Raw genomic sequence first — 26,023 nt, 5'->3', positions numbered from 1 at the left:
GAATGAATAAAACAATTTCATAATGATGGAACGTTTTATTTGAAGACAAATACAACTGTTTACAATTTAAATTCATCCAATTTTTTTTGTGTCCAAACTAAAATAGTAATGAACGTTTTTAAACAATTCTCTTTATTAGGTTACATACTAAGTTATAAGTGTTTTCAAAAAAGCCACAGTTCCACGTTTGCTACAGTTCAGTTACGAAAATGTTATGTATTACCACAAGTATTCTAATATATTTTGATTACAATTATGTTGACAATATTAAGTGACTATCGTCGGCAAACAAGTTTATAATGTAGTAAATGTTATAATATTGTTGGATAATCTAAAACTATAGTGAATAATGGATTTAAAAAGAGAAAAAAAAAATCTACTCCTTTGAATCACCACTAATGAACTATTACATTTTAAAAGTATGTATGTGACGACAAAGTATATTTATTTAAAGAGCACGAAAAACGGTTTAATAACTCGAAAGGCAAGCGAAACATCGATCGACTTATAAAATTCTCTCGGATCGTACACGATCCAAAAGCTGTCTGCCTTTTCTTTATGAAACCGTTGAAATGTTATTTTAATCCTCTATAACATGCTTTATGCTGTTACACATAATTCTTAAAGAAATGAAAATACATTGAAGTTAAAATTCTAAACGCTACACATTCGTGTTTAATAAGCAAGCAATAATATATGTTTAAATATATAATATGTCGTAGTCGCCTGGAGCGACGCTAGCGAGTCGCCGCGGGAGCAGGCGTGCCGGGCGTGCCGGGCTCGCCGGCCGCCGAGCGCCGAGCGCCGCCGCCGGGCCAGTGGGCCAGTGGGCCGCCCGCGGCTCGAAGTCAGATGCATTATAGTTACATTACTTTGATTGGCAATTACTTGGAACAGCGCAGTGGCTACTTATACGTGTGCTCTGCACTCGAGTTGTGCTCGTTTCGATTGATAAAATCAATTATATGTATTGTTGCAACATATTTTGTCTTCTGCCCAGGGTAAAAGCGTTCCAAAAATTGTAAAGTCTTCATTTGGTTCCATTCTCGACCGGCGCGAACTGTCCCTCGAATGTTTACGAGTAGACTCGAAATGGAATGTAACTGTTCAAAACGTCGCGACAGTTGTGCCGCCAACCGAGTATCTTAGCAAGACTTTGTCTCAAATATCCTTGTTAGTCATTCCAGCTACATTAAGTATAACATTATAACAAATTTACAAAAATACATATAAAGTGAAGAACATTCGCAACATTGAGATCCCAAAAATGCGTATAAATATATCACTAACAATCTAAAATTTCCTATTGAAATAATACCCTATAGGATGAGGAAAAGTCAACATGCGAATGTTCTTTCAGTTTCATTTAAACGTCTATTATAAGACTTAAGTCTATGAGTTTCAGACTCGTTTCAGGCAGTCCCACGAATCCTAAAGCACCAACCATCATTCAATAAATGCAATTTCTATTCTAAAATTTTCAACCCTCCATCTATTATGGTATTACAGTTCGCAACCAGCCGTGTGCGGCCAACAATACAGCATAATAACAATACAACACACAGTTCCCAACAACAACATTCAACCATCTCAATTACGCCTAAATAACGTTTCATGAAGTACCGAAAACAAGTCTGAAAATAGCAGGTTTAGTCCATGTTATCTAGCGAGTAAACCGGGATCAACTGACATCTGGGTCTTAAACAGGTATCGCGTTGCATTAACCAAAACTACTACTCCATCTAATTTATAATTTCAATTAGTTGCTCTTGACTGGACACGAGGGTCTAAATAAGCTATCTTTTTCACTTTTAAAGAGGATAGGTGAAGGAAGCCTTTATTGCGCTCAAAGCGCTTCCATTTACCATACGGATAACATCGACTAAACCTAGCCAAAAAATAAAAATAATAATTTGGTAAATTGTAAATATTACTATATGTAAATAAATAATGCTGACTCAGTACTTTATATGCTTAAAATCAAAACATATTATTTACTAAGTCATCTCACTTTTAATTAAACGTGACTTAACAATGAACATGTTAATTTATTAATATATATTTTCTAATTATCACTTGTCAATTAACGGGTGCTTTCGAGGTTTGTCTATCTCACAGATATTAATACTAGCATGTAACAAAACCTACTCCCTTTGGGCACTTTGTTATTTGCTCCGGCAACGTCGAGCATGCGTATCTGATACAGGAGTGTTAACTTACAGCATATCACAAAATATCCAAAGAGGCACTCTTCGTCTTATTAGGGTTTAGGGAGGCGGTCGCCTCGATCATGTCTCTTGTTATTAATATTAGAATTAATTGTACACATTATGTGACAATCAACGTAATATAAAATCAGTCTCTTATTGGGAAGTCTTATAGGTCTTGAGGCACGTATACTTGACGCGCTTGAGGCGCCCGGGCTCAGACAATAACAACATCGATACGAGGTGTTATTATTTATCTGATTCACAATTATTATGCAACCACGTGCTACATTATAACAATAAGATTTAGACGTAAATTGTTTATAAATTCCCAAAATGTCCCGGATGTTACTTTTATTGATAATAATGATAAGGAGCGGAACGTTAGTAGAACACACAAATGATATTATATAAAATGTTATTTGTGCAAACTACTACATACACGTATGTACGAATTATATTACTGAAAAGCTTTCCCCTACAAATGAACGCAATGCTACCACTAAAAACCAACAATGAAAACGGCTTACGACCGCGTATTGCAACTGATCCCCCGTGCCGTGCCGTGCGTGGCGGAGCGGACATCAAAGCTGAATACAAAAGAGGCATCTAACAACTACTAGAGTATAATAGCTAACAAAATAAAATTGACTACCTCCGGTACAGTTTCGGAAAGTAAAAAAATCTAATTTTTAGTACTAATTAGAAACTGGGGCGTCACCTTGACCAATATGCTCTTTGTCCGAATTATGGCCCGTCTCCATCTAAAATATAATCAACTGGCTGAGTTAAATGTTTCAAACTTGAAGAAAATAGGGAATAGAGGAAAGCTTTGTGGAAAGTTCTTTTGTAGTCGGTAAGTGGTGGTAAGAATCTATTCAGCGGTCACCTTGTTCTCGAGCGGTCCATTGGCCTCCAACGTCTGCGCTACGTCAGTCTTGGGGTTGGAATTCTTCTTTTTACCTTTTCCAACATTTTTCTTGGCATTTTTTGCAGTCTTCGTTCGCATCGGCTGTGCTCCTAAACCGGGAATGACTAATTAACAAACATGTACTATAATAAAACGTATGCATGATGTTATAGGGAATAATAGCAGACCTTCGTTATCGTTGTCGGGAGCGGATTCTTCCCCGTGTGGGCTGCCTTCCTCGGCCTGGGACCCCAGGTCTTCGGGACGCACAGTTTTACTGTAACATATAAAAGGGAACATTAGCTTACCTAGCGTGGACAACAAAAAATAATTATTCTTTTTCTTAGCAATAAACCACTTAAACCGAAGTAGGGTGGTCATCGAAGCTCTTACGAGCTTAGCTTTGAGAATTTTTTATGCCTGACCCGAGTTGTTGTGGTTGAAATAGGGTTTTTTTTTGCGCTCGTTTCTGTGGTCGAATCTCGTATAAGACTTCATCGATGTATCTACTCTGTTATCGTAATGAGCCATATTTTCGGAGAATTATGCACGAGTCTATCTATGCGTTAATAATAATTTATGTACGTGATTTTTTTAGAGGAAATTCGCCTTTCCTATTGGCCGGGCGCGTAGAAGGGGTCTCGGGTGCGATAGCCACTCATGCGTTTGATAATTTTTAAGGAACTATATTATTTTTCCTTAAACGCAGTGAAATGTTGACATGACTTACTTCAAATTAGGTCCGGAAATACTACGTATCCGGCTATCCGGTGCGATGAGTGAAGATGATATGTAAAGAAATTTCATACAGCCTTACACACCTAAGCCTGTACAGCAACCTTCTTTTGTTTTTAACAGCAGCCGCGGCCCGCGCGCGCCCCGGCGGGTTGGTCAGCAACACCTCGTAACTCATGAGGCCCTAGTACTTGCTCCATGTTAAATTCAGTTTTTAAACAGTTTTTTTTTCGATTTTGGCCACCGTAGCCTATGGATATTTCATTGCAAGTTTGAGAAAAGCACCATACAAATCTCGGACGAGAAACGGGGTTGCCGGGCGCGTATCCCTATCCGGTCTCGTTACGCTCGGCCGTCTATATCTACTTCTACGTCTACTTGCCCTGCAACCCTTCGTTACCCGGCCTCTATGGTAATGTACTATTAAAATAGTCAAGTAGAGCAAGTTAGTGGATAGTTACCCGTTGACAGAGAGCGTGGCGGGCTTGGCGGGCTCGTCGTTGTGGTTGCGGCGGCGCTGGGGCCGGGCGGCGGCGGCGGCGGCGGCGGAGGAGGCGCCGCGCCCCCGCGCACCCCCGCGCCCGCGCCAGCCGCGCCCGCCGCGCGCGCCGTACGCGTTGCGCACCGGCGGCGTGTAGCCCACGTAGTGCGCCGCCTGCATATACCCGATATACCGGAACTTACATTAGCACTTCAGGGTGATGAGGGAAAACGTCTGGTGTTTATACAGTGCGCTCAAATTAGCGCGAAACTCTCCGTCGAAATAGATGTATTATCTTGATCACGATTCGTGTTGTTCCGATGGTCCCGTTATTACGATAAACATCCGAATAAAATTTAAATTCGACTATTATAAAGAGTCAAAACAAATTAGCTGTCCGGAAACTAAATGCACAATTTTTTTAGATGCATCATTTATATTAGGACATTACAATACATTTGGATTTATTTGAAGAGTACTTAAAATTCTTTAAGCAAATATACACATAGCATTCGCTCGAAAAAGGCATCACTTAGGTTAGGTAGATAAGCAGGTATTAGACCGCGAGCCAGGAACAGTTTTCCATGACTAATCGCCTCCCGGGCGATGACTCTTATAGTAGTTAACTTAATAAACTATAATAAACTTCGTCATCGCCTCCCGTGTGATTGTCAGATGATAGTTTAGATGCTATTGTGAATTAAAAAATGTCAGCCGGTTGTATCGCGGTGGAAAGAATGTCAGCTGGTGGCATGAACATGTAAAATTTATTAAGCGCTTTACCTTTTAATTTATAATAGTAATAAAACGTGGTGAAACTTTGCTCGTAGCATTTCATCAGGGATTCAATAAACGGATTACGCATTACGCATACTTTGCGGATAAAAAATGGTAGGGTGCGAATTTTCTACATTTTCATGTGGACAGCTGACGGGTTTTCCACCGCGATACAATCGGCTAACTATTTTTTTAATTCATGATAGCATCTAAAGTATCAGCCGGGAGGTGATGACCGACGAAATATGCTCCTGGCCCGCGGTCTATATCACCATGCTAGCAGAGAGTGGGTGGTGGGTGCACAACGAAGCGAAGATTGGTGCCGAGGGGTCTAACATTAGGAGGGCTTGTTGCTCCACGCCCACGCCGATAAGGTCCTGGGCCGCTACAGAGGGGAGTGGTTGTGCTTGGTCACCTGCGGGTAGCGCGCCCGCTGCGGGTAGTCGGCGCCCCACTGGCCGACCACGACGCCGGCGATCTCCAGCCGCGCGCCGCGCGCCCGCCCGCGCCAGCCCAGCCCGCCCACCACGCCCGCCACCAGCGGCAGCGGCGGCAGCGCCCACTCCACCTCCAGCCCCTCCAGGATCGCCTTGCGCATGCGCTCCACCTGCACGGAAATACAACATTACATAGCGCACCGAGATACTACCGCGAGGACCGACAAACGCAAGTAGGTCAATATTTACTTGTTGGACCGACAATATATGGAGAATCGTCAGGGTCAGATGACAATTGTCAGTGTGGTGAAACATAGGCCTAGGTGACACTGTCGCAGTGAAGCCTGTACAGTACCTTGACGACGGTGTCGAGATGGTTGTCGCAGAGCTGGGCGAGGTGCTTGCAGTGCATGGCGCGGGCGAGGTTGCGCTGCAGCAGCTTGCCGTCGAAGTACAGCCAGGGCGCGGCCACGAGCCAGGGCACGGGCGCGCCGCACGCGTCGTTGGCGAGCAGCGCCGTCTCCGCGCCCGCCATCACCAGCGCGCCCAGCTGCACGCCGCGCGAGCTGATGCCGTTCACCTGCACACCACACACCGCACACTTACAGAGTTAGCATTAACTATGGCGCGGAAGAGATTTGTACTGAACTGCCAAAATGTTCACAGAATATCCGCGCCGATCGACCGCCGTGAATCGACCTATACACGAGAAACGGTCTAATTAGGTGCCCTATTGATTTTCCGAGAAAAAATAAGCCGATTTACGTTTCGCCGATAACGATTTGCAGGCGGGTTCTTTGGCAGAGTAACGAATGGCAGAATCTCATTACGCATAACAGTCGTTTGCAAGAGTAGTAAGCAGAGCATTGATACGCATATTTACTTTTCGTAGAATACTCATTTAGTAACCGTCACAATTTCCCGAGAAACCATTGGTCGAAACACAATAGGTCGAATGATCATTTGGCATAACTATTCAAGATATTGAAAAACTTCACAAAATTAAACTTGTAGCAAATTTATTCAGGTTTCGTTTCGGTAGTCATGTGGCTAGGACGCAAAGTTTCCAAGATATGTGAAACCCGAAAAATGAGACCTTAAAACCCCCCTCTCCCCTCGCGGCTCAAGAGCTACGCCCGGGGACTTTTGATATGTTCACCTCCTAACTAGGCCAAACAAAGTTACGGAGTCAAAAATTGTGTTTCAAGTATTTCCTAGTATAAACAGGGCAAAGTATGTTATCTTCATACAGCGCACACATACAAGTCGCGCGCGGTGCGTTGTATGAAGATAACATACTTTGCCCTGTTTATACTATGTCTATCCCTCTTGTTGCTTGGCCTAAGGGGCATTTCACGTCAAGCGGGCAGCAAAAAAATTGTCAGGTTCTGGATTTTGTTCATAGTTGGATTAATTGGACCTATATGTGAACAAAAAAAATTGGCATCATTACTTTTTTAATATATTGCTTCGTTAAAAATTTATACGCATTTGAAAAAACTACAAAATTTGAGGAACGGATTTTTTAAAAATTATTATTGCAATTCTTTCAATGGTTTTAATTATAACTAAATAGTGATTATTTGAGAATATTAGTTGATTTCTTTGAAAATTTATAAAAAAAGTTTTTTTTTATCTTTTTTTCATATAACAAACCGGAAGTTAGTATTAAATATCTTTTTTTTTTCAACTTCGCATTTTTTTATATTTTTTATTTTTACACAATAATGTAGCTTATGGTGTACTAATGTCCTATAAATTTTTTTATAATGGCATCTCGATTGGTTTTGAAGGTTCATGAAGTAATTCGAAAGTACTGCGCGACGCTCCGTACTGAGCGGTAGTTCTATGTGGCAGTCTTTAATGGCCAATTACGGGTTTTTTTGCTTTTGCGTAACGGAATTAAAGCAATAAACAATATTTCATCGGTTAAGATGTATAAAAGCAAATCATGTATTATTCAATCGTGCCTTGTAGCGCTATCACTGATCAACCATATCTTGGAACTGAAAACAAAACGTTTATGTTTTAACAAAACGCTAGAGGTAACTTAATAACTATAGCTATAGTTATTAAAAATGCGAAGTTGAAAAAAAAAAAGATATTTAATACTAACTTCCGGTTTGTTATATGATAAAAAGATAAAAAAAACTTTTTTTATAAATTTTCAAAGAAATCAACTAATATTCTCAAATAATCACTATTTAGTTATAATTAAATCCATTGAAAGAATTGCAATAATAATTTTTAAAAAATCCGTTCCTCAAATTTTGTAGTTTTTTCAAATGCGTATAAATTTTTAACGAAGCAATATATTAAAAAAGTAATGATGCCAAATTTTTTAGTTCACATATAGGTCCAATTAATCCAACTATTAACAAAATCCAGAACCTGACAATTTTTTTGCTGCCCGCTTGACGTGAAATGCCCCCTAAGTGTCAAAACATACAATCATAATAAATGTCTAATATGATTTCAAAGTTAATGACTATTTTGAAAAACATCTTTATCGCAAACAAAGCGTAAAAATAAAATTTGGCCCTGTTCGAGTATTCATGTCTTTCCTCACTATAAAACAAAAAGATACAGAACACAGAACTGTATTTTCGAAAACATAACCCCCTACTTTTTTTGACACGAAAAGAAAACAAGAAAAAGACAATATTTGGTCTTATAATATTATAAAGACCCAGTAATAGGAATCGCAAGTCGAAAATTATTTTATAAGCAGAAAGAGCAGCAGTAGAACTTACCGTCATCTCTTGCAAGTGAAGGGCATTCATGAGATCATTAGAGAAAGCTGTGGCCAGGAACGCGTCCAACTCCTGACGACGCAAGATCTGAATTTGCGATGTCATTACGAATCTGTAAAAAAATTAAAGTTTATGCACATAATCAGCTTTGGAATTGGAACTGCTATTCTGCTATATAGAATTACACTCTTTAGGGTTCCGTATTAAAATTACCTGCAAATTATTATCCTGCAAAGGTGGAGCGCATCAAGTCATCGACAACAGGATAAAGAAGGCGAAGGCTGCGTTCGCTCAGTTAAAGGCTGTTTGGGAGTCGAATGTGCTCACGCGACGTGTTAAACTTTCCCTCTTCGAATCAATTGTTAAATCAGTGTTGCTTTTTGGCTGCGAAACGTGGAGAGTGACTAAGGGCCTAACGAATAAGCTGCAAGTCTTCGTCAACAAGTCCCTCAGGTCGATCCTTCGCATTCTCTGACCTATGGAGTATATGCCGGCAAACACCCATTGACGAAGAAATCGCGACACGGAAATGGAGATGGATAGGACATACTATTCCAAGAGGGGAAACGAATAACGCAAGCATCGCTTTCGGCTGGAAACCGCCGGACGGAAGCCGTGGCTCCGGGCGCCCTGTACACTCTTGGCAGCGCTCCGTCATGAGTGAGCTACGAGCGGTCGGGTTGAGCTGGAGCGAGGCCAGAAGGGTTGCTGAAGGAATAGGAAGGCGTGGCGCAAACTTGTGAAGACCCTTTGCACCTCTGGGGTGCCATAGGACAACAACAACATTAAGATTACGGTAGGCTTTTCCTACTCTCTAGGTTATGCTACAAATCTCAAACGCCCAACTCTAATAGATCGTCTATCTTCTGGAGAATTACACCAATGGAATGTTTACCTCAGCACGGTGGCCCGGATGAGCAGGTGTTGCGGCACGTAGGACGTGTTGAGCATGAGCGGCGTGTCGCACTCGTCTTGGGTAATGCACTGGTAGTAACATAAGGGAATGTTTACCTCAGCACAGTGGCCAGGATGAGCAGGTGTTGCAGCACGTAGGACGTGTTGAGCATGAGCGGCGTGTCGCACTCGTCTTGGGTAATGCACTGGTAGTAACATAAGGGAATGTTTACCTCAGCACAGTGGCCAGGATGAGCAGGTGTTGCGGCACGTAGGACGTGTTGAGCATGAGCGGCGTGTCGCACTCGTCTTGGGTAATGCACTGGTAGTAACATAAGGGAATGTTTACCTCAGCACAGTGGCCAGGATGAGCAGGTGTTGCAGCACGTAGGACGTGTTGAGCATGAGCGGCGTGTCGCACTCGTCTTGGGTAATGCACTGGTAGTAACATAAGGGAATGTTTACCTCAGCACAGTGGCCAGGATGAGCAGGTGTTGCGGCACGTAGGACGTGTTGAGCATGAGCGGCGTGTCGCACTCGTCTTGGGTAATGCACTGGTAGTAACATAAGGGAATGTTTACCTCAGCACAGTGGCCAGGATGAGCAGGTGTTGCGGCACGTAGGACGTGTTGAGCATGAGCGGCGTGTCGCACTCGTCTTGGGTAATGCACTGGTAGTAACATAAGGGAATGTTTACCTCAGCACAGTGGCCAGGATGAGCAGGTGTTGCGGCACGTAGGACGTGTTGAGCATGAGCGGCGTGTCGCACTCGTCTTGGGTAATGCACTGGTAGTAACATAAGGGAATGTTTACCTCAGCACAGTGGCCAGGATGAGCAGGTGTTGTGGCACGTAGGACGTGTTGAGCATGAGCGGCGTGTCGCACTCGTCTTGGGTAATGCACTGGTAGTAACATAAGGGAATGTTTACCTCAGCACAGTGGCCAGGATGAGCAGGTGTTGCGGCACGTAGGACGTGTTGAGCATGAGCGGCGTGTCGCACTCGTCTTGGGTAATGCACTGGTAGTAACATAAGGGAATGTTTACCTCAGCACAGTGGCCAGGATGAGCAGGTGTTGCGGCACGTAGGACGTGTTGAGCATGAGCGGCGTGTCGCACTCGTCTTGGGTAATGCACTGGTAGTAACATAAGGGAATGTTTACCTCAGCACAGTGGCCAGGATGAGCAGGTGTTGCGGCACGTAGGACGTGTTGAGCATGAGCGGCGTGTCGCACTCGTCTTGGGTAATGCACTGGTAGTAACATAAGGGAATGTTTACCTCAGCACAGTGGCCAGGATGAGCAGGTGTTGTGGCACGTACGACGTGTTGAGCATGAGCGGCGTGTCGGAGCGCATGCATGACAGGAACGCGCGCATGCGGCGGCACTTGTCGTCTTGCGCGGTTCTGCAATACAAGATTTACAAGATAATATTGACGGTAAAAGGTATGTACGGGGGGAAAACTAAGCGTAACTGGATCACAATATCCCAAGATATATATTCGATACGTATGATACGGAACTTTCATCATATAAATACGCAATGAATCCATCATCCATGTTACTTTTTTGTGGAATAACCCAGAATAAATAAGAACTTGTGGCATAGTAGGTCACAGCTCACCCGAACCAAAGCCTCTGCACAGTAGGTACGGGCCAGTCCCTGGGCACCATCTTGGGAATCTTGTCCGGATTAACGCGCGAGTAATAGGATGAAAAGATTAAAAAATCAGCAGATGTAATACAAAGCTCACCCGAACCAAAGCCTCTGCACAGTGGGCACGGGCCAGTCGAGAACCACTCCGGGCACCATCTCGGGCGTCTTGCCCGGGTTGACGCGCGAGTAGATCCACTCGGCCACTTGCACGGTGCACGCGCGCTCGACCGACATGCTTGATGTGCCTTCATCTAAAATTGACAATCAGGGTTTAAATCTGAGTGCCCTTAAATGTAATATAGTGAATAAGCTTGCTGTTACCTAAGTTCAGTTTTTATATGTCAGATACTAAAATGGCTGTTAATTGGGGCAATTTAATTGTATGCCCAATCATCCTGATTCTATACCTATTTTGTACTGAAAGTAACATACCTATCAATTGATTAGACTAATGAGAACAATCAGACTTTCATTTTAGGGTTCATTCATTAATTACGTCACACGAATTTCGGGGTTTTTTGATCCCTTGTCACCCTTGTCACACTTGGTCACATTTGGCAAACCCCTCTCCCCTGGTGTGACGTCACATTTTTTCATTGAAATCGGCAAATAGAATTAAGTATTGTTAATATTTTATCATAATATTTTTGACAAAAGAACTATTAGTAATTTTATAACCCAAAACAGATTAGGAAAGAAAAATAAACGATTATCGTTCCAAAAACTTGTTATTTAACTGTACAGCGAATAAAATAATTTAAATAAGTTAATGTGACGTCACAAAGTTTGTCACTCCCCCTCCCCCTTGTTACAACATTTTCTTGACACCCCCCCCCCCTACCCCCCCAAACGTGTGATGTAATTAATGAATGACCCCTTAGTACCTGGGTTATAAAATCAAGGATTAACTTGTAGGTCTTTGTCTATGTGTCCGCCATTACGAGTAGGTAAATCAGTTCTGTCGCGAAAGGGACACGAAATTTAATTATTTTTATGATTGGATTTCACCTCGTTTCCTATTAGCAGGTTACCGAAAGGTTTGATAAGAGTCCTTATTGGCTAAGTACCTTTAGCCTTCTGTGCCATGAAGCGATGGTGGTGCATGTTGTAGAGGATGGCGTAGACGTTCTGTCGGATGGGGCGGTAGAAGTGGTGGATGGATGGGATCTCGCGGTGGTTGTCGTCTTCCATCAGGACTGGCAGCGCCACCTGGTTGAACATGATTTATTAGTCGGAATGAATCTCAAATATTCTAGACAAACTTATAGTAATTTCGGTATTTCCTAGTCGTGCATTGTTTCTCGGAAAGAAATATCAGATGAACTGGAACTGCCAATGACCACCATTAAACCATGGTATCGTTCTTCATGGTGGTTCTGGTTTGCCAAAGTCAATTGAAGGTAAGAGCTTTCTGAAATGATTTTCGGCTCGTAGTCTAACCCGTTCGTATAAAAATACCGCAAATCGATGTACAGGTGCCCGTTTGGCACACACATACTAGAGGCCAAAACAAAATTTTTGATCCGCAGTTCCTAAAAAAATTTCGCTGCGGGGGGAGTGGTAAAACATTTTTTTTTGTAAGGAAAAAAAATTTTTTTTTCCAAAACCTATGGTATGTGGTATCATAAGAAAGGGCTTGTTGAGGCGATTCTAAAAATATATCACATCATTACATTTCGGTCATTTTTTTTAAATAAAAACAAAAAGAATTTTCAAAACATACCAAGTTTGGGCTCCTCCAGACACGATATGGCTGATTTTTTTTTTGTACAATATACCACAAATGATACGTGATATCCTCATGTCTAACTCCAAGAAAGCAATTTTGAAAATAATATCATTAACAATTTTTTTTTTTACAATTTTACAAAGTGACACAGTTCTACTTCAATACCTATTTCACGAGACTTATGGAACTATACTGCAGATACGGTACATATTAATCATACGTAATATCCATATATCGAACGGGAAATACCTCTTTAACCCTTTAACTGCGCCTTTCATGTTGGTATAGTTTGTTTAGTTTTTGACACAAAATATCAAGATTGTATTCTTCAGATACGATATACCCTATCGATTTTTCTTTGTACAAGTACAATTTTTTTTACTTTTTTTAGGAACTGCGGGTCAAAATTTTTGTTTTGGCCTCTAGTATGTGTGTGCCAAACGGCTAACCTGTACATCGATTTGCGGTATTCCTTTGAAATTGGGGTCGAGCGGCTTCCGAGGGAGGGAATTGACATCAGAGGGACACACATAGAACAAGTAAACAAATTTAGATATTTAGGCAGCTTAATTACACAAGACTCCAGATGTACAGGGGAAATAGTATCAAGGATAGCAATGGCGAAAACAGCTTTCAACGCCAAAAAACATTTGCTTAAGGCTAGGATCTCTAAGAGTACAAAAAAACGCCTAATTAAGATATACATCTGGAGCATCGCTTTGTATGGGTGTGAGACGTGGATAATGCGGCAGAAAGATAGGAAGCGATTAGAGGCTTTTGAGATGTGGTTGTGGAGAAGAATGGAGAGAATAAGTTGGACGGAGAAAAAAACGAACGAGGAAGTGCTTCGAATTGTGGGAGAGAAGAGAAACCTGCTGAGAACCATAGAAAATAGACGAGGCAGAATGATAGGTCACTTGATAAGACACGACACTTTCTTTAACACTATATTAGAAGGCAAGATAGAAGCGAGAAGAGGCCGCGGAAAACCACGAGCAAGCTACACACAACAACTGAAAGCGAAAGCAAATGTCGTGTCTTACAGGGACCTAAAGAACCTGGCCGAGGACCGAGAAAACTGGCGCATACTCCACCGACAAGAGCCATGCTCTTAAATTATGAATGAATGAATGAATGGCTTCCGCTATCGGACTCTAATCTGTCAAACAAAAGGTGTTGTTTCCTTTATGCAGTAAGTACTTCTGCTACTGACAAAAACGCCGTTACAAGTAAACGGGAACAAGCCGTTTAAAAACCAATTTTACCATCCTATTTATATGGTACAAATTCATGAAACAGCCCGTTCAGAGATAAAAAAAATTGTTATCTACAATGTCCTGTTGTTTTTGCCACCCGCGTGGCTGATTGTTATTCTACTATCAAAAGACATTGTTGCTTTAGGACGTGCCGTGAAGACCGGAGCTGACCGCTCTGCATATAAAAGAAACTAAGGCTTTTGAAGTTTTGTTTAAAAGATTAGAGCCCGAACCGAAAAAAATCATCTCATAAAATTCATACAATACTATATAGTTACCTGGCGGTGTGTGAGGATGGCGAGCATGTGCGGGTGCATGAGGCCGCGCGCGTGGCGCTCGGCGCACGTGCGGAGCACCTCGGCCGGCGCGGGCGGGCAGTTGTCCGAGCTCGGGGACTTGTTGTAACTAGCGGGGTAAGTACCTGGCGGTGTGTGAGGATGGCGAGCATGTGCGGGTGCATGAGGCCGCGTGCGTGGCGCTCGGCGCACGTGCGGAGCACCTCGGCCGGCGCGGGCGGGCAGTTGTCCGAGCTCGGGGACTTGTTGTAAATAGCGGGGTAAGTACCTGGCGGTGTGTGAGGATGGCGAGCATGTGCGGGTGCATGAGGCCGCGCGCGTGGCGCTCGGCGCACGTGCGGAGCACCTCGGCCGGCGCGGGCGGGCAGTTGTCCGAGCTCGGGGACTTGTTGTAACTAGCGGGGTAAGTACCTGGCGGTGTGTGAGGATGGCGAGCATGTGCGGGTGCATGAGGCCGCGCGCGTGGCGCTCGGCGCACGTGCGGAGCACCTCGGCCGGCGCGGGCGGGCAGTTGTCCGAGCTCGGGGACTTGTTGTAACTAGCGGGGTAAGTACCTGGCGGTGTGTGAGGATGGCGAGCATGTGCGGGTGCATGAGGCCGCGTGCGTGGCGCTCGGCGCACGTGCGGAGCACCTCGGCCGGCGCGGGCGGGCAGTTGTCCGAGCTCGGGGACTTGTTGTAACTAGCGGGGTAAGTACCTGGCGGTGTGTGAGGATGGCGAGCATGTGCGGGTGCATGAGGCCGCGCGCGTGGCGCTCGGCGCACGTGCGGAGCACCTCGGCCGGCGCGGGCGGGCAGTTGTCCGAGCTCGGGGACTTGTTGTAACTAGCGGGGTAAGTACCTGGCGGTGTGTGAGGATGGCGAGCATGTGCGGGTGCATGAGGCCGCGTGCGTGGCGCTCGGCGCACGTGCGGAGCACCTCGGCCGGCGCGGGCGGGCAGTTGTCCGAGCTCGGGGACTTGTTGTAACTAGCGGGGTAAGTACCTGGCGGTGTGTGAGGATGGCGAGCATGTGCGGGTGCATGAGGCCGCGTGCGTGGCGCTCGGCGCACGTGCGGAGCACCTCGGCCGGCGCGGGCGGGCAGTTGTCCGAGCTCGGGGACTTGTTGTAACTAGCGGGGTAAGTACCTGGCGGTGTGTGAGGATGGCGAGCATGTGCGGGTGCATGAGGCCGCGCGCGTGGCGCTCGGCGCACGTGCGGAGCACCTCGGCCGGCGCGGGCGGGCAGTTGTCCGAGCTCGGGGACTTGTTGTAACTAGCGGGGTAAGTACCTGGCGGTGTGTGAGGATGGCGAGCATGTGCGGGTGCATGAGGCCGCGTGCGTGGCGCTCGGCGCACGTGCGGAGCACCTCGGCCGGCGCGGGCGGGCAGTTGTCCGAGCTCGGGGACTTGTTGTAACTAGCGGGGTAAGTACCTGGCGGTGTGTGAGGATGGCGAGCATGTGCGGGTGCATGAGGCCGCGCGCGTGGCGCTCGGCGCACGTGCGGAGCACCTCGGCCGGCGCGGGCGGGCAGTTGTCCGAGCTCGGGGACTTGTTGTAACTAGCGGGGTAAGTACCTGGCGGTGTGTGAGGATGGCGAGCATGTGCGGGTGCATGAGGCCGCGCGCGTGGCGCTCGGCGCACGTGCGGAGCACCTCGGCCGGCGCGGGCGGGCAGTTGTGCGAGCTCGGGGACTTGTTGTAACTAGCGGGGTAAGTACCTGGCGGTGTGTGAGGATGGCGAGCATGTGCGGGTGCATGAGGCCGCGCGCGTGGCGCTCGGCGCACGTGCGGAGCACCTCGGCCGGCGCGGGCGGGCAGTTGTCCGAGCTCGGGGACTTGTTGTAACTAGCGGGGTAAGTACCTGGCGGTGTGTGAGGATGGCGAGCATGTGCGGGTGCATGAGGCCGCGCGCGTGGCGCTCGGCGCACGTGCGGAGCACCTCGGCCGGCGCGGGCGGGCAGTTGTCCGAGCTCGGGGACTTGTTGTAACTAGCGGGGTAAGTACCTGGCGGTGTGTGAGGATGGCGAGCATGTGCGGGTGCATGAGGCCGCGCGCGTGGCGCTCGGCGCACGTGCGGAGCACCTCGGCCGGCGCGGGCGGGCAGTTGTCCGAGCTCGGCGATTTGGTTTGGCGGCTCTGGAAATTATTTACTTCATTATTTGTGGCTACTAAAAGCAAATATATTATAAAGATGACAAAGTAATAAATTCCAACCCCGAACGTGATGGTATTATGGTACTTTCAAAAGAACTAGCAGAGAAAGCGCCATTATAGTAATAGTTGCTCTTTGTCAGTCTCAATTTCCATGTTTGCTACCTAAAACTTTTAGTACCAATAAGTTGAAACGAGAGGGGTCTTGTTGCTCCTTACCAAAGCTTGGTGGGTAACAACGAACCCGACTAAATTAGGTAGGTTGTTTTGATACCTATATTGTCAGCAATGGTAAACCGGTTTTGAATTTCGTCGCAATCGGTTATCACACTGATACGGATCCGCAAGACAGCGCTATTCACGTATATCGTAGTGTTTGTAATAAATAGATGTGCTTGTATTATATCAATGAAATATTTATTTATTTATTTAATCTTTATTGCACAAAAGAAAATACAAATGTACAAAAGGCGGACTTAATGCCCTATGTTAAAATATCCTAGTATACTAGAAAACAAATCAAACTATTTTATGAAAATATTTCCCAGTCATGGGCACTGAAGACCTTGGGTATTTTTCTTTCGTATGTGACATCTATATGTCAGTTTATAAAGAGTATTATTTTATATTGAATAGGTCAGTCTAAAATGTATTTTTATAGCCTGGAATTCGATTTTAGCTACTTGAGAAATGACTAAAAGTAATGGATGATTATCAAACTAATAAAAGCAAAATACGAACACAGTTTGAGATGGAATGGACTAGATAAAATTAATCTGCAGAGGCAAAGCAAAGAACAATTACAGAACAAAAACACACATGTTGATCTCCGTGACATATGAGACAACAGAAACACAATGCGTCACACAGGGACTGACGCTTAGCGTTGCTAGATGCAGTTAGGTGTTCATGCTACCAATTTTGACAGACTAGTGATGGTCAATAGTCACATCTTAGAATAATAAAGCCGAGAAGATGAATCCCGGCACATTCTGGATTCTGATTTCCCATACTGTGATATTTTTACATTCATTTAACGATTTTAACGCATTCACTGCTGGCGCGATAACATGTTTATTTAGTGATTATAATTTATAACAGGTCTAATGCGATATGATTTCATTTTCACTTCTCATGCTCGTAAAGTTCGACTAAGTCGTGCGTAGACGACATAAAGTTGCTTATTATGTTCTAGAGCATAAAGTAAAATCATCTATTACGACCCTTATTGACTAAGCAATAAAGTCCAGCATCTGCCATACAAACTGCCAGCCCTGCCGTCGTGCCCCGCGCCTCCGACACAACTGAGTACAACTTTCTTTAGTCTTGAATAAATATGGTGAAATAACCTACAATATTGGATATTTTTGTATATTTTACTCACAATCGAAGTGAAAAGTAGAGTGTATACCTCAGGCATAAATGTCCATTTTTATCCTCGACTATATTGGTTTGTGGTCCTCGCTGCGATCGAACCAATAAATTGCTTCGGATAAAAATGGATTGCTTTATGCCTTTGTTGTACAATCTACTATATTTAAACTTATCCGACGTTTCAGCTAGGTTGCACTAGCACCAGCTGTGGTCACGGATCCGTAACCACAGCTGGTGGTGCATTGCGTTAAACACGTTATAGTCACTAAATATGTGTACAAAACGCGATAGTTTATAGTGTTAGATAACATGTTTGTTCCGCTTTGTAGTGAAAAGCGTGAACACAAAACCCACAGTCGTCAGCAGTGAATGAGTTATTATTAGTGATCGAGTTATATTTTGGCTTTAAACAAATTGGTTTTAAATTAGATTTCTAGGCTTTAATATTCTTAGAGTCACACCTCTTTAGCTGCAGCTTGTTGCTCTTGTTTCTCTACAGGTTTAGAAGCGGGTATCTTCTGTTCGGCGTCGCCTCCCTCGAGCGACATGGAAGCCAAGGCTTGCCCCACCTCCATCGTCCGCTCCTCGGTGCTAAAGTCGGCATTCATTGACGCGTTTGCTGTAGCCAATTTGTAATCGTCCAAGCCTTTTTGCTGTAATTTAGTGTTTTAAAAATTTTGTAAGTGCTCAGAGTATGAAAAGGAACTTATACATAAAAATAAAATGAATTTTAAAACAAACGAACGTATTAACCGTGGATTTTTTTAGGAAATAGTCTCACGAAATGTGCTGAAAGAGACGTGAGACAAAATATCAGAGGACTATGGTCTTGCCTGACTTAGTGCTGCAGAATCAGTCCTGCCTAAGTCCGGAGTGTCAAGCTTGACATATCTGGCAAAGTTAAAAGGTTCCATGGGTATCGTATGTTGAGGAACATTGCCAAATATGTGAAGCTGAGTTGCACGATATCGTCTCACGTACCTAACTGCTGACATGAATCGCAATACATTAATCCCTTAAAAAGCTCACAGCTTTGAAATCCAAATACACATACATAAATAATTCATAAAAACCAAAATTTACTCTGCACTTTGAATTTTGAATCATGCAACATTCATATTGACCTAGTATGAATTCTGTATGCCAATGTATACGATGACGATGAAAAGGCGTGGATGATCAGTAGCAAGTTGTTGATTATAAAGAAAGTAAACCTCGTGTTCTGATGACTCGGTAGCTAATTTTGAAGTGTCCAAATCGGCAGAGGATGACTGAGGACTGTCGGGTTTCTGATTCCTTTTGTTAGTTTTCGGGCGGCGACCTAATGAGAACGAAATATGTTATACAGTAATACAACAGTACTTTACAAAATTTGTTTTGACCAGTGGCTGACTAATAGCAAAGAGGATATAATAAGACGGAGTAAGGATACGGAGTTATAATCTATCTTTGCTAATAGAGAATGCCTTAAAGTTAATAAATAATTGAACAGCCTTTCAAATAATGTACTCGGCGTGTAAGTCAGAGAAACCTAAACGTTGATGCATTTTTTAATATGAATATGTCCAGTTTTTTATTCCATAGCCCAGTAGTCTATCGCTTTTCTTCTTCTTCGTTGCACTCTTTACAGAGTGGTTGTGGCCATTATGTAATCTTTTTGAGCGACTTGCTTAACAATACTTGTACCCGATAACAAAGTTCATTTTAGATTCCATCAACTCTCAATAGTCCTACCACCCTGGCGCTTGCTGCCTCTGGGTGCGTCCCATGACACGGGCAAGGGCAGCATCCGGTCAGTGTACCCCTTTCATCTCATTTAAAGTGTCAAAAGGGCTTCTACAGGTTGGCTTCCTCTCTGTGCAGGCCTCCCAAATGTCCGGAACACCATTGTTCCATAATGGGTAAAGACTAATGAATATGCGCTAAAATATACTGGTTCAGTCACCAAATGCTAAGTATTATAGATAGATAAATACGTTTATTGGTTGCCAGTATGAGATTGCCATTAATTAACTAACATTATTTGAATGTGGCAAACAACCTACAATTGCACCACTAGATATCATTTTCATAAAGCGGAATATAACTTAAACCAGGCCTCCTTCACTCGCTTAAGGCCACGCGCTATATGCCTACCGCTTGGCGTATCGTCGACGATAGAACCGACAGAGGGCCGCCGAACGCCCGCCTGAGCGCTCGCACCGCACGTTTCCCGCGCCTACGCTTCGAAATGCCGAAACCAAGTAATTATTGTGCAGTAGATGGGTGTAAAAGTCAAAAAACAAAGAAAAATTTGTCGTATTTACCGAGTAGTATTTTAAATCTATCTTTATGAATTTTGTCACCATTTATTTCTTTGAACATATTCAATTCAATTCAATTATTTATTCATAAAATTTTACATTTTATACGTCCGTCTGTTTACGATTACACATTACATTACATATTAAATATACATTAAACAACTATTACTATTACAACCTAAATACTTATTTACAAAAAGAATTCGTCAATGGTGTACAATGCATCTTTGACTAATTTGTAGGTAAATCGTAAATGAAGGAGTTTTTTGAGTCAGGTAATATAATTGTTGTTTTTAAATATTTGATTGACTAATAAAAAATATGGTTGATTCGCAACATTCGTTTTATTACAATAATAACATAAGTAACAGTACAACCCTAGCGCATTCTTACGATGACGCGTTGGCACGTGACTCGCACGGCGAGCAAGGCAGTCTCGACTCTTTGTGCGCGTACTTATGGTACATTTCTTCTCGTCCTGACTCACCTGAGCAGCAGGTATTATTATTAAGATTCTGTAGGCTATTATAGCGTAGGTATTTTCGCTTTTGTATGGGAATGATGTATCTGTTACGTAGTAACTATTTATTAATCTGTGCTTAAACTTACCAGTGGCAGTTCTGTATTTTAGGAAGCCATCTTTGGTGCCATTGAGATAATACTGAACGGCTTGTTTGAGCTTGGCCGCCCGGAGATCGTTGAGGTCGCCGAATATTTCGATACACGCGCTGTCCATGTCGGACGACGGCAGGTCGCGCACGAACTGACTTACGGCCTTTATTAAGGTTTCTGGCGGCACTTGTTGCTGTAACAGAACCAAACGGAACCTTTAGGCTGCGTTTCCACCAGAGATGTGTACCGAGGGATGTGTTTGTCATGAACCAATACTCCCGCCTCATCACACCCCGCTCGCTTATTTGAAAAGAGCCCGCTACACACCCTAGCTACGCATACCCGCACTGCTCAGCTACCTCGCACATGTCTTGTGGAAACGCAGCCTTAGCTTGATGAAAGTAAGTCAATGTGCCCAAATCAGGCAGATTAAATAATATAGATTGAAGAAGTGACAGACAAACAGAGTTACTTTCGCATTTACAACATTAGTATGCATAATTATATACCTTTTTCTGAGTAATTCCTAATCGCTTGTAGAAATCAGTGAGGCTCTGCTCCGACAGAATGGTACCACCGAGAAGTGCGGCTAAGAGGCAGAGGCGGTCCTGGGGCACGTCCAGCAATTGGGGCAGTTCGTGGATCTTGTACTCCTTAGTTTCCAAGGAAGACTGCAAAAAATCAGGATTTGATTTAAAGGTCCAACTTGTTCTGGGTGATTTAAACCCTTGTGTCTCACGGACGCGATGACGCACACGCGATTTCATCTAGCGAGCCACCACACGAGAAAAATAAAATTGGCAGTCAAATTTGAACCATTGGTATTACAAAATAGAATCGAATTTGTTTCATTTTAAAATCGAACAAAACAAAAGCAATATTGTATTAGTTTTAGGACCGTGGGACACTATAGGGGTTTACTTTAAGTCATAAATCCTTGGTTATTTGAAATTTGTACATTTCAAAGTGCTGTCAAAATAATTACTCTGTATGTTAGCTTCAGCTGAGACGAGCTAAAGTATCTCGGAGGTTGGAACACCAGGTACTCTCCAGAGCAGCCCACCAGGCCAGCGTAGCTTTTCTCTCGGCACAGGCCCACCACTTCCTGACAATGGTCATCAGAGGATACCATCTGCAGAGATAAGGAAAAAAAAAGTTACACAAAACATTAAAAATACGGTCTACTTTTTTTGATGATGACTTGTATTATATATTTCTAGACATTCTATAATTGTATATAACCAATTTTCTTTGACGATCATAATTTTAAATGTATATAGATTAGTTTAATATAATTTATATTGTAATCTCATAATTATGAAATAAATAAATCAATCTTGTTCACGTAAATAGTACGTACGTAGTGGTACGTAGTTTGTCTATCTATCTAATTCGAATTTTCCACTCATTTACTCTAAGGTTAGCTGGAAGAAATCCCTTATAGGGATAAGCTCGCCTTTGTACCTAAATTTATATGAATTTCATGTTATCAATTTTTGTTTTGTACAATAAAGTGATTTACTACTACTACTACTACTAAATCCAATTTCAACATAACGGTTTTTGAGAGCCAATATGTGACTTTATAAAAAAATATTGCTTGTAATTACCTAATTACCGTGTTACAGATGTAGTGCATCATCGTTTACCATGGTATTTTCTCGGAAACATTCGTATTTGCCAAGCTACTACAGTCAACCTCAATACTTTTTCTTTTTGTACACGACACGTTCGTACGTTTCCGTGAAAATACGATGGTAAAGGATTAGGCACTACATCTGTATATAAACAGAACTAGGGAGATTACCACCTTGAAAGATTAATAATTAAGACTCACAATGGGTATATTCAGATATCTTAGACCAGTTCGAAGACATGAATGTAGCCCCATTGGTGGCACCCACCAGACTTTGGGTGGAGGAGTACCCTTTGTGACAATATGGCGCAATACCTGAAAAACAAAAAGTGTTCAGTGACATTATTTTCAGAAACTTAAACTAAAGAACATACAAATATGTATACCTAAAGCAAAGATACATTGATTGATTAAGATGCGTAAAATCTAAGACCATTTCGTGCTTCGAATTTGACAGGCAAACGAAATGGCGCTGTACAGCTCCATACATTTTGCGATAACTCTGATTGTCAAAAGTTGACGTTTATCAATTTTGTGACCGCAAAACATATGGCGCAGTACAGCGCCATCTGTTTTGGATGTCAAACTAAGGGGTACGTTTTTTTCTTAGACCTCTCTACTACAATCAATGGGATTGGCGGGTCGATGTATTTAGCAGATGGCGCCAGCATAGCTAGGCCTGTCAATCCCTAGAATTAAGTAATTTTTTTTAAATCTCATAGAAAAAGGGGCAAGCTGACCTTCGACAGTTGCCAACCCCATTTTCTTTGCCTAAAGTAAGGAATATATGAATGCTGAGGGGTTGATTTGTAAGTCTTCAAAATAGTAAAATCTGTGGTTGCACTCCAAATAAGTTTGCAAATGTAATTCTAATAAAAATCCAATGCGGATGAGAATGATGAAATCTTACAAAATTAAAATTACAAGCACAAATTAATTCAGGCATAATTAATTTTGTTGAGTAAAACAGACTAACAGAGTTGACTCTCTGCCTGTAAGTAGACTGCGTCTGGATCCAGTGCTGCGGAGCCACTGGTGGAGCAGGGTGCGCTCCGTTGAAGCAAACACATAGGGCCACTTGGTGCTCAGCAAGGGCCTGCGCCAGGGTGGTTAAGAATTGGACACAGCGGGCCCACTGTCCACCGCATGCCCAATCTAAATAATAATAAAAATTCACGGGTGATGAGGTGATTTTTTTTATTAACTATACAATAAACACAAAGCAAAGAAAATTTATGAAATTCATGACCAAAGTATATAAAATTTTATGCTTTTCCAAAATCTATTTATGTTGACAACAAACTAAACAAAAATAAGTTTACTCCATATTCAAGGTTTTGTTTGTTTTGATGCTGCAGTAAAATGGTTAAGTAAAAACAGATATAAAGAAATGTTGTTTATTTGTTCTTACTTCTGTCTGTTCTTGTTTCTGCTGGAAGCTACAATAGTTCCTTATAGTCTGAATTTTATCCTCACGGAATTAATGTAAACAAACAGCGTCACTGTCAGAATGACACATGTAGGCAAGTCAAGGGTTCTCAAAGTAAGGGCTCGCAGAAAAACTTAAAAATAAATGTAGGTAGTAAGAAATGATGGAGTTTTGCGATAGCATACCTCTACCTTTTTTGAAGTCGGTTTAAATTAAAGCCATTAAATGCGATTACGGGAGCATTCAATATCGAAAATTAGTGACAAATTATGTTTAGTGGCCCGTAACTTGGTCGCCCGAGTGAATCTCCATAGTGATACCAGTGCAATAAATAAACTACCCGACAAAAGCAGCTTTTACTTTTCCAAAATGTTTTATGTTAAAATTTAGTTTCCTTTTAACAAAGTCAATATCGAAGACAGAGTATCTACTAATAGTTGTAAAATGATTATAACTATTATAAGCAATATGACTGGATTTACAATAGAATAAATATAATAATTATTCAATTAATGTATTATAGTATTAAATTGCTAAATTATATTGTGTATTTTGTAAGTGAAAATGAATTTGCATGAACAATGTTTGCCATATTTCTCGCCTGAAACACAGGAAATCCTAGTTGAGGCCCATGTAAACCATCACAATTTTTTTGTCATTGTTTTTATATGAATGTATGCAATACGTGTTTTTGAATAAATTATGTTTATGTTATGTTTATATTTCTGGCGTGGAATATAAAAAGATTTCTAATAAATATGGAAAATATGGACAGTTTAAGTACCTTGAATGCTGCAAAAGTTTTATGAGAATTCCATGAGAATAAAATTCAGACTATAGACAAAGGAAGTATAAGAATGCTTATGTAGGTATATCCAGTGAGAATTGTTATTAGTAGAAGTAAAGCGAGGTTTAGACTAGCAAGAACTTGCATGCAATTTACGTTACATTGCTGACTACTAAGGTAAACTGCATTCAAAATGTTTATCAGATACCGCAATGTAATGAAAATTGCATGCAAGTTCTTGCTAGTCTAAATCTCGCTTAAGGTTGCAAACAAGTTGCAAATGTCAAGTGTCATGAATTTTTATCGTTTATATAGAATCGTATTAATGCTAAGCAAATACAATAAGAAACAATATTATCAAAAATTTTAATAATTTCGATACTTGCCAGAGAAATATCCTCCATATAGCCGGTCCAGACACCCCTCCGCGTCAAGCACTAGTCGGAAGCCGCCGGCATGATTCCGTGCAATCCGAAACAAATCCACACCCACTCCCTCATTTTCTAAATAAGTCTGTAGATCCTGTATGCCCATGACTCGTGGCAGTAGCAGAACTACTCAGTAGAAATAATATAATCAAATACTATCTCACGGCAAATGGATCCTGGAAAAGAAATCATCGATTTGACGGGAAATACAAATGCATACTCGGAAGAGGAAATTAATGGATATTACAAGACACAATAAATAATAAACGTAACGCAACACGAAAAAGTGGACTGAATAAGCAATATTTTGTTCACGTAAACTGAAGCCGGCACGACACCTTCCTAAAATTAACAAACACGGGTAGTTTTTTTCTCATCTAACATTGAGTTTAGTTACAAAAGTACTTACCTAGCAAGTAGAATTCACAATAGTAATAATGATACACTACACTATTATCAATAAAATGGTCAATTATTACTACAAACCTTGATTAGAAAACCATGCCAGCAGTGAAGGATAACCGCAAGTTGAAAACGGAAGCCATTTGTAATTATCTAAAATAGATGTGTTTTAGGAGCCAGCTATAGAACACCAAAAACGTCAAAACCGTTGTGTGTGCACTGAAAATTCGTAACAGACTACCGCACCGCACCCATAAGTGAGAGCGAGAAAGAGATCTTTTTCTCGCTCTCACTTATTGGTGCAGCGCACCAAGGTCGCGTTGCGATGCGGTAGTATGTTACGGCTTTTATAGTGGACAAAACATGTCCAATAGAGGGGATTTGCTTGTAACCGGAATAAGTTTGAAAAAAGAGAATTTTCGTCTTCTTCGGTCCAAGGTCACAGTGCGCCGCACTCATAAGTGTGAGCACTTAATCACTTATGGGTGAGGGCAAAGGTGAGGGGCACCAATTTCGCGGTGCGGTGCGATGGTGTGTGGTGTGTGGTGTCTGAAATTTCTAAACACTTCCGGCTGTCAAACTTCAAATTGTCACAGTGACAGCTGTGACATTTTCTGTGTAGTGTTTTTGTAAGTGAAAAATCATTTATAAATTTTGTATTTGATTTAAAATTGTAATTTTACTTCATTTCATGTATTACAATACTCAATTACCTAAACAGACTCAACATAACATATTGAACCTCCAAGTAATGAGCTGCAAAGAGCTTCAAAGTCCTTGTTACAAATTCTG

At 42.4% G+C, this 26,023-nt stretch overlaps 1 protein-coding gene across 1 annotated transcript; it reads right to left on the bottom strand.

The window, feature by feature from the left end:
* Positions 1–15: 15 nt before the first annotated feature.
* On the bottom strand, positions 16–25,450 carry LOC134743009 (constitutive coactivator of PPAR-gamma-like protein 1). The gene is made up of 20 exons (XM_063676272.1): positions 25,316–25,450; positions 24,788–25,005; positions 23,162–23,340; positions 22,387–22,500; positions 21,535–21,681; positions 21,059–21,220; positions 20,547–20,742; positions 18,849–18,955; positions 18,096–18,287; positions 16,114–16,245; positions 11,916–12,057; positions 10,946–11,099; positions 10,472–10,597; positions 8,301–8,412; positions 5,903–6,127; positions 5,526–5,717; positions 4,314–4,507; positions 3,306–3,394; positions 3,084–3,227; positions 16–2,961 (listed from the first exon to the last, which is right to left on the bottom strand). Exons 2-20 carry the CDS (start codon positions 24,933–24,935, stop codon positions 2,906–2,908), a joined length of 2,811 nt encoding a protein of 936 aa, XP_063532342.1. The 5' UTR covers positions 24,936–25,005; positions 25,316–25,450; the 3' UTR covers positions 16–2,905.
* Positions 25,451–26,023: the final 573 nt, after the last annotated feature.

This window comes from Cydia strobilella, chromosome 7 (assembly GCF_947568885.1).
Source record: "Cydia strobilella chromosome 7, ilCydStro3.1, whole genome shotgun sequence".
NCBI lineage: Eukaryota > Metazoa > Arthropoda > Insecta > Lepidoptera > Tortricidae > Cydia > Cydia strobilella.
Note: the sequence above shows the minus strand (reverse complement) of the source record. Positions and strands in the feature narration are given on the sequence as shown.